The sequence below is a fragment of the Salvelinus alpinus genome, chromosome 7 (assembly GCF_045679555.1).
Source record: "Salvelinus alpinus chromosome 7, SLU_Salpinus.1, whole genome shotgun sequence".
In the NCBI taxonomy this organism is placed as follows: Eukaryota; Metazoa; Chordata; class Actinopteri; order Salmoniformes; family Salmonidae; genus Salvelinus; species Salvelinus alpinus.
Genome location: NC_092092.1, coordinates 13904118 through 13913729, shown reverse-complemented (window position 1 = coordinate 13913729; position 9612 = coordinate 13904118). Strand labels below are relative to the sequence as shown.

Here is a 9612-nt window from a genome sequence, read left to right as displayed (position 1 = left end):
CCCCACTCTCTCAGTGTATTAGACTGGCAGAGATGAGACCCCACTCTCTCTGTGTATTAGACTGGTAGAGATGAGACCCCACTCTCTCAGTGTATTAGACTGGTAGAGATGAGACCCCACTCTCTCTGTGTATTAGACTGGTAGAGATGAGACCCCACTCTCTCTGTGTATTAGACTGGTAGAGATGAGACCCCACTCTCTCAGTGTATTAGACTGGTAGAGATGAGACCCCACTCTCTCAGTGTATTAGACTGGTAGAGATGAGACCCCACTCTCTCTGTGTATTAGACTGGTAGAGATGAGACCCTACTCTCTCAGAGTATTAGACTGGTAGAGATGAGACCCCACTCTCTCTGTGTATTAGACTGGTAGAGATGAGACCCCACTCTCTCAGTGTATTAGACTGGTAGAGATGAGACCCCACTCTCTCAGTGTATTGGACTGGTAGAGATGAGACCCCACTCTCTCAGTGTATTAGACTGGTAGAGATGAGACCCCACTCTCTCTGTGTATTAGACTGGTAGAGATGAGACCCCACTCTCTCAGTGTATTGGACTGGTAGAGATGAGACCCCACTCTCTCTGTGTATTAGACTGGTAGAGATGAGACCCCACTCTCTCTGTGTATTAGACTGGTAGAGATGAGACCCCACTCTCTCTGTGTATTAGACTGGTAGAGATGAGACCCCACTCTCTCAGTGTATTAGACTGGTAGAGATGAGACCCCACTCTCTCTGTGTATTGGACTGGTAGAGATGAGACCCCACTCTCTCTGTGTATTAGACTGGTAGAGATGAGACCCCACTCTCTCTGTGTATTAGACTGGTAGAGATGAGACCCCACTCTCTCTGTGTATTAGACTGGTAGAGATGAGACCCCACTCTCTCTGTGTATTGGACTGGTAGAGATGAGACCCCACTCTCTCTGTCTATTGGACTGGCAGGAAAGACAGAGGCCAACCCAGTGTCCCAACAATCTGTCCTTGTGCGACCTGTTCACTTTCCATTACGGACTGGTACAAGACAAAATGGTGGATACTGTCTAACCCATGCTTACACCAATCCAATGCTTTTTAAATTAGTGGGGAGGAGGACACATTATTGGGACGTATGGCTGTTTCCATGGAACCACCGTAACATTCTTTCAGTGCAGAGGCCAGGGGTCATCCTATCAGTCTATTAGCTGACTGTCCTGCTCAAAGTCTGTGTCGTCGTTGTTGTGTCGTTGTGGACGGGGAGAATATTTCCTCCGGGAGAACTTCAGACACAAATCATCTCCTAACTGGTTCAGATCAAACAACACCTAGGGGGGAGAGAAAATATACTGTTAGAGAGGGAGAGAGGGAGGGAGAGAGGGAGGGGGAGAGAGGGAGGAGGAGAGGGAGGGAGAGGGAGGAGGAGGAGAGGGAGGGAGAGGGAGGAGTAGGAGAGGGAGGGAGGAGGAGGAGAGGGAGGAGGAGGAGAGGGGGAGAGGGAGGGAGAGGGAGAGAAAATATACTGTTAGGGAGGCAGAGAGGGAGGCAGAAAGAGGGAGAGAAAATATACTGTTGGGGAGGAGAGATAGAGGGGGAGAGAAAATATACTGTGAGAAAGGGGAGGAGAGAGAGAGAAAATATACTGTTAGAGAGAGAGAGAAAATATACTGTTAGAGAGAGAGAGAAAATATACTGTTAGAGGGAGAGAGAAAATATACTGTTAGAGAGAGAGAGGGAAGGAGAGAGGGAGGGGAAGAGGGGGAAGGAGAGAGGGAGGGGGAGAGAGGGGAAGGAGAGAGGGAGGGGGAGAGAGGGGAAGGGAGAGAGTCTGCCACCATGTACTGTATATCTGACCACTGTGACTGAGAAAAACACTGACTAGGTACAGACTCAGTGAGCACAGTCTGGCTATAGAGACCGGTCGTCACAGACAAACCTGGCTGCCCAGAGAGGACAGTCTGGCTATAGAGACCGGTCGTCACAGACAAACCTGGCTGCCCAGAGAGGACAGTCTGGCTATAGAGACCGGTCGTCACAGACAAACCTGGCTGCCCAGAGAGGACAGTCTGGCTATAGAGACCGGTCGTCACAGACAAACCTGGCTGCCCAGAGAGGACAGTCTGGCTATAGAGACCGGTCGTCACAGACAAACCTGGCTGCCCAGAGAGGACAGTCTGGCTATAGAGACCGGTCGTCACAGACCAACCTGGCTGCCCAGAGAGGACAGTCTGGCTATAGAGACCGGTCGTCACAGACAAACCTGGCTGCCCAGAGAGGACAGTCTGTGCTCACTCTGCTCCAGGGGAGAGACAGAGACAGAGCTGCATTTCCTATTACACTGTGACAAATACTCAGACCTAAGAGAATATTTCTTACCCAAAACTATCGTTCAGTGATGAAGAATGCAAAAAACCTAAGAAAGAAATGTAGAAACCTGTCCAACCAAAAACATAGAGACCCAGAAAACCTGAGCCTTCACTATGGTGAAACACTAAAACAACTAGATTCAGCTGTGGGCCGATTTGTTTCGTGAGCGGATGGTCGGGGGGCCAGAACATAATAACTGCTAGACTACAAAGTGACCGCAAGCCCAAACAGATATATTTGACTAAAACTTAATAATTTCAACCCTTGCTTACGTTTGTATATCGTCGTGCGTTTGCCAGCAGCTCTTCGCTGTGCTTCAAGCATTGGGCCGTTTATGACTTCAAGCCTATCAACTCCCGAGATTAGACTGGCAATACTAAAGTGCCTATTAGAACATCCAATAGTCAAAGGTATATGAAATACAAATGATATAGAGAGAAATAGTCCTATAATAACTACAACCTAAAACTTCTTAACTGGGAATATTGAAGACTCATGTTAAAAGGAACCACCAGCTTCCATATGTTCTCATGTTCTGAGCAAGGAACTGAAACGTTAGCTTTCTTACATGGCACATATTGCACTTTTACTTTCTTCGCCAACACTTTGTTTTTGCATTATTTAAATAGATTTTATTTATGTATTATATTATGTAAAAATAAAAAGTGGTATTGTATTGTTGTAATTGTCATAATTACAAATACAGATAAAAATCATCCGATTAATCGGTACCGGCTTTTTTTGGTCCTCCAATAATGGGTCGACCTCTATACCTGACCACTGTGACTGACACGGTATATACCTGACCACTGTGACTGACACGGTATATACCTGACCACTGTGACTGACACGGTATATACCTGACCACTGTGACTGACACGGTATATACCTGACCACTGTGACTGACACGGTATATACCTGACCACTGTGACTGACACGGTATATACCTGACCACTGTGACTGACACGGTATATACCTGACCACTGTGACTGACACGGTATATACCTGACCACTGTGACTGACACGGTATATACCTGACCACTGTGACTGACACGGTATATACCTGACCACTGTGACTGACACGGTATATACCTGACCACTGTGACTGACACGGTATATACCTGACCACTGTGACTGACACGGTATATACCTGACCACTGTGACTGACACGGTATATACCTGACCACTGTGACTGACACGGTATATACCTGACCACTGTGACTGACACGGTATATACCTGACCACTGTGACTGACACGGTATATACCTGACACAAACTGTAGGAACGCTTTTGACTATGTACAGACTCGTGTCTGTGTGTCTCTCTGTGTGTGTGTGTGTGTGTGTTTACATCTCTCTCTGTGCATGTGTGTCTGTGTGTGTGTGTGTGTGTGTGTTTGCGTCTCTGTGTGTGTCTGTGTGTGTGTGTGTGCTCACCTGGTCGAGCATGGCCTTGGTGTGTGTAGCAGACAGACAGAAGCGTGCCCGTGCCTCTGTGATGGGCGTAGCAGGAAATCCTACCACCACCACTCCTATCTTCCTCTTCAGCATGGCACGAGAGAAAGCCCTGCAGAACACAGAAAGGCCCCATTGTAAAAGACATGAAGCCCGATGAATGAATACATCTCTGTATTTAAAGCCTCTTTACGTTACCAGCTGTCATAAAGGGCTGATCAGGAACCCAACTAGACCCCATGAGAAAACAACTGACTATTAAACACAACCAGCTTTACACTACGACCCTGAATATACACTACGACCCTGGACACACACTACGACCCTGGACACACACTATGACCCTGAATATACACTATGACCCTGAATATACACTATGACCCTGGACACACACTATGACCCTGAATATACACTATGACCCTGAATATACACTATGACCCTGAATATACACTACGACCCTGGACACACACTACGACCCTGGACACACACTATGACCCTGAATATACACTATGACCCTGGACATACACTACGACCCTGAACATACACTACGACCCTGAACATACACTACGACCCTGAACACACACTATGACCCTGAACACACACTATGACCCTGAACACACACTATGACCCTGAATATATACTATGACCCTGAACACACACTACGACCCTGGACATACACTACGACCCTGAACATACACTACGACCCTGAACACACACTATGACCCTGAACACACACTATGACCCTGAACACACACTATGACCCTGAACATACACTACGACCCTGAACACACACTATGACCCTGAACACACACTATGACCCTGAACACACACTATGACCCTGAATATATACTATGACCCTGAACACACACTATGACCCTGAACACACACTATGACCCTGAACATATACTATGACCCTGAACACACACTACGACCCTGGACACACACTACGACCCTGGACACACACTACGACCCTGGACACACACTACGACCCTGGACACACACTACGACCCTGGACACACACTACGACCCTGGACACACACTACGACCCTGGACACACACTACGACCCTGGACACACACTGCGACCCTGGACACACACTACGACCCTGGACACACACTACGACCCTGGACACACACTACGACCCTGGACACACACTACGACCCTGGACACACACTACGACCCTGGACACACACTATGACCCTGAACACACACTACGACCCTGAACATTTGGTCAGCAAACGCTTCCCAGTTATTTATCCATGGTGCCCCTGGGTGGACAGGATGTCCACTGTAGATAGAAAGCCACGTTCAGCATGGAGAAAAACAGGCTCTGTGAAGTCAGCAGGTATGACATGAACACAAAGCAAGCGAGACGGAGGAAAATATAGAAAGTCAGAGAGTAAAATGAGATGGTTTTATTAGTCAGATGCACTGTAGCACACTTAAACCCTCTGGAACAGGTCACATTTCTCCTGAGGTTGAAGAGTTGCTGTCCTGCCTTCTTCACCACAGTGTCCGTGTGGTTTGACCATTCAGTTGCTCTGAGATGTGTACACAGAGGTACTTGAAGTTTTTCACGGCGGCTCCGTTGTTGAGGAAGAAAGAGACTGGGAGGTAGGGAACTCAAGCAGGAACATAGACATTAACCCCAGGTTGTCCACCAGGGTCTAGGACCAGAGAAGATATTAACCCCAGGTTGTCCACCAGGGTCGAGGACCAGAGAAGATATTAACCCCAGGTTGTCCACCAGGGTCTAGGACCAGAGAAGATATTAACCCCAGGTTGACCACCAGGGTCTAGGACCAGAGAAGATATTAACCCCAGGTTGTCCACCAGGGTCGAGGACCAGAGAAGACATTAGCCCCAGGTTGTCCACCAGGGTCTAGGACCAGAGAAGATATTAACCCCAGGTTGTCCACCAGGGTCGAGGACCAGAGAAGATATTAATCCCAGGTTGTCCACCAGGGTCTAGGACCAGAGAAGACATTAGCCCCAGGTTGTCCACCAGGGTCTAGGACCAGAGAAGACATTAGCCCCAGGTTGTCCACCAGGGTCTAGGACCAGAGAAGATATTAACCCCAGGTTGTCCACCAGGGTCTAGGACCAGAGAAGGAATATTAACCCCAGGTTGTCCACCGTGGCAGAGTACCTGACCACCGTGGCAGAGTACCTGACCACCGTGGCAGAGTACCTGACCACCGTGGCAGAGTACCTGACCACTGAATACCTGAATACCTGACCACTGAATACCTGACCACCGTGACAGAATACCTGACCACCGTGACAGAATACCTGACCACCGTGGCAGAATACCTGACCACCGTGGCAGAATACCTGACCACCGTGGCAGAATACCTGACCACCGTGGCAGAATACCTGACCACCGTGGCAGAATACCTGACCACCGTGGCAGAATACCTGACCACCGTGGCAGAATACCTGACCACCGTGGCAGAATACCTGACCACCGTGGCAGAATACCTGACCACTGTGACTGACCCAAACTTAAGGAAAGCTTTGACTATGTACAGACTCAGTGAGCATAGCCTTGCTATTGAGAAAGGCCGCCGTAGGCAGACATGGCTCTCAAGAGAAGACAGGCTATGTGCACACTGCCCACAAAATGAGGTGGAAACTGAGCTGCACTTCCTAACCTCCTGCCCAATGTATGACCATAATAGAGACACATATTTCCCTCAGATTACACAGATACACAAAGAATTTGAAAAACAAACCCAATTTTGATAACCTCCCATATCTACTGGGTGAAATACCACAGTGTTCCATCACAGCAGCAAGATGTGTGACCTGTTGTCACAAGAAAAGGGCAACCAGTGAAGAACAAACTATCTGGAGACATTAAACACGTTCATAGTGATCTTCAAAAGACAGACAATATTATCCTTTTAGCTTCTCAACTGGGCCCCCCGGTAAAATGAGCCCCCTAGTCATGCTTTCAAAAACAGATTTGAAAAGGCGTATCACAATTTGTGAAAGTAACTCGATTAATTGAAACAGATAGAAAGGGTAGCTGAATCCCATTACCAAGGCAACAGTGGAGCCGTTTTAAAACACATTCAGACGTAACCGTCACATTTTAACGTATCTGTAGCGGTACGTCAACAGAAGAAGAAGAACTACACCCATAAACAAAGGAAGCAGATTTATCCCGTAAATTCTTCTCTGGGACAGGTGATTGGGTGATGGTTCCTTGTGAGACGCCCCCTAGTGGTAAGGGTTATAATCTATCACCTCCATTCATTCCTTCACAATAAAATCATATATAAAAAGGTTCCCTCTGGTAGTTACACTTTTCCCGTCATGTAGACCAGAAGGGTTAGAATCAGTGTCCCCGTCAAATAAACGTAACAAAGTAAAGTAACTTACACAACTTTTCCTGGCATGTAGAGCAGAATTGGGACCACAGGAGAATCATTGTTACCGTAGATGATGAAACCCATCTCTTGAAGACGAGACCTGAAGTAGCGCGTGTTCTCTGCTAGCTGGTGCACCCTGGCCTGACCTAGAGAGACAAAGAGTGAGAGAGAAAGAAAGAGTGAGAGAGAGAGATGAGAGACAAAAAGTGAGAGAGAGAGTAAGGGTGGGTTGTTGAACCCTGGGGCTAGGACTAGTGATGAGGGGTCCAACCCAGGCCTGGAGACAGAGTTAGTTTGGGGCTAGGGCTAGTGATGAGGGGTCCAACCCAGGCCTGGAGACAGAGTTAGTATGGGGCTAGGACTAGTGATGAGGGGTCCAACCCAGGCCTGGAGACAGAGTTAGTATGGGGCTAGGACTAGTGATGAGGGGTCCAACCCAGGCCTGGAGACAGAGTTAGTATGGGGCTAGGACTAGTGATGAGTGGTCCAACCCAGGCCTGGAGACAGAGTTAGTATGGGGCTAGGACTAGTGATGAGGGGTCCAACCCAGGCCTGGAGACAGAGTTAGTATGGGGCTAGGACTAGTGATGAGGGGTCCAACCCAGGCCTGGAGACAGAGTTAGTATGGGGCTAGGGCTAGTGATGAGGGGTCCAACCCAGGCCTGGAGACAGAGTTAGTTTGGGGCTAGGGCTAGTGATGAGTGGTCCAACCCAGGCCTGGAGACAGAGTTAGTATGGGGCTAGGACTAGTGATGAGGGGTCCAACCCAGGCCTGGAGACAGAGTTAGTATGGGGCTAGGACTAGTGATGAGGGGTCCAACCCAGGCCTGGAGACAGAGTTAGTATGGGGCTAGGACTAGTGATGAGGGGTCCAACCCAGGCCTGGAGACAGAGTTAGTATGGGGCTAGGACTAGTGATGAGGGGTCCAACCCAGGCCTGGAGACAGAGTTAGTATGGGGCTAGGACTAGTGATGAGGGGTCCAACCCAGGCCTGGAGACAGAGTTAGTATGGGGCTAGGACTAGTGATGAGGGGTCCAACCCAGGCCTGGAGACAGAGTTAGTATGGGGCTAGGACTAGTGATGAGGGGTCCAACCCAGGCCTGGAGACAGAGTTAGTTTGGGGCTAGGACTAGTGATGAGGGGTCCAACCCAGGCCTGGAGACAGAGTTAGTATGGGGCTAGGACTAGTGATGAGGGGTCCAACCCAGGCCTGGAGACAGAGTTAGTATGGGGCTAGGACTAGTGATGAGGGGTCCAACCCAGGCCTGGAGACAGAGTTAGTATGGGGCTAGGACTAGTGATGAGGGGTCCAACCCAGGCCTGGAGACAGAGTTAGTATGGGGCTAGGACTAGTGATGAGGGGTCCAACCCAGGCCTGGAGACAGAGTTAGTATGGGGCTAGGACTAGTGATGAGGGGTCCAACCCAGGCCTGGAGACAGAGTTAGTATGGGGCTAGGACTAGTGATGAGTGGTCCAACCCAGGCCTGGAGACAGAGTTAGTTTGGGGCTAGGACTAGTGATGAGTGGTCCAACCCAGGCCTGGAGACAGAGTTAGTATGGGGCTAGGGCTAGTGATGAGGGGTCCAACCCAGGCCTGGAGACAGAGTTAGTATGGGGCTAGGACTAGTGATGAGGGGTCCAACCCAGGCCTGGAGACAGAGTTAGTATGGGGCTAGGACTAGTGATGAGGGGTCCAACCCAGGCCTGGAGACAGAGTTAGTATGGGGCTAGGGCTAGTGATGAGGGGTCCAACCCAGGCCTGGAGACAGAGTTAGTATGGGGCTAGGACTAGTGATGAGTGGTCCAACCCAGGCCTGGAGACAGAGTTAGTATGGGGCTAGGACTAGTGATGAGGGGTCCAACCCAGGCCTGGAGACAGAGTTAGTATGGGGCTAGGGCTAGTGATGAGGGGTCCAACCCAGGCCTGGAGACAGAGTTAGTATGGGGCTAGGACTAGTGATGAGGGGTCCAACCCAGGCCTGGAGACAGAGTTAGTATGGGGCTAGGACTAGTGATGAGGGGTCCAACCCAGGCCTGGAGACAGAGTTAGTATGGGGCTAGGACTAGTGATGAGTGGTCCAACCCAGGCCTGGAGACAGAGTTAGTATGGGGCTAGGACTAGTGATGAGGGGTCCAACCCAGGCCTGGAGACAGAGTTAGTATGGGGCTAGGGCTAGTGATGAGGGGTCCAACCCAGGCCTGGAGACAGAGTTAGTATGGGGCTAGGACTAGTGATGAGGGGTCCAACCCAGGCCTGGAGACAGAGTTAGTATGGGGCTAGGACTAGTGATGAGGGGTCCAACCCAGGCCTGGAGACAGAGTTAGTATGGGGCTAGGACTAGTGATGAGGGGTCCAACCCAGGCCTGGAGACAGAGTTAGTATGGGGCTAGGACTAGTGATGAGTGGTCCAACCCAGGCCTGGAGACAGAGTTAGTTTG

The 9612-nt window shown here is 49.7% G+C and overlaps 1 protein-coding gene across 1 annotated transcript; it reads right to left on the bottom strand.

Moving 5' to 3' along the window:
- Window positions 1–331: 331 nt before the first annotated feature.
- Window positions 332–7761, bottom strand: LOC139580201 (serine palmitoyltransferase 3-like). Its single transcript, XM_071408777.1, has 3 exons — window positions 7181–7761; window positions 3777–3906; window positions 332–1301 (listed from the first exon to the last, which is right to left on the bottom strand). Exons 1-3 carry the CDS (start codon window positions 7252–7254, stop codon window positions 1170–1172), a joined length of 336 nt encoding a protein of 111 aa, XP_071264878.1. The 5' UTR covers window positions 7255–7761; the 3' UTR covers window positions 332–1169.
- Between the last annotated feature and the right edge of the window lie 1851 nt (window positions 7762–9612).

What these genes read in the sequence shown, in the direction of transcription:
- LOC139580201 (XM_071408777.1), bottom strand. Translation starts at nt 7,254, where the DNA reads ATGGGTTTCATCATCTACGGTAACAATGATTCTCCTGTGGTCCCAATT. An exon ending in TACATGCCAGGAAAAGTTGT is followed by an intron (nt 3,907 to 7,180) that starts GTAAGTTACTTT and finishes TGTGTTCTGCAG; the next exon opens with GGCTTTCTCTCGTGCCATGC. An exon ending in CCAAGGCCATGCTCGACCAG is followed by an intron (nt 1,302 to 3,776) that starts GTGAGCACACAC and finishes TCTCCCCCCTAG; the next exon opens with GTGTTGTTTGATCTGAACCA.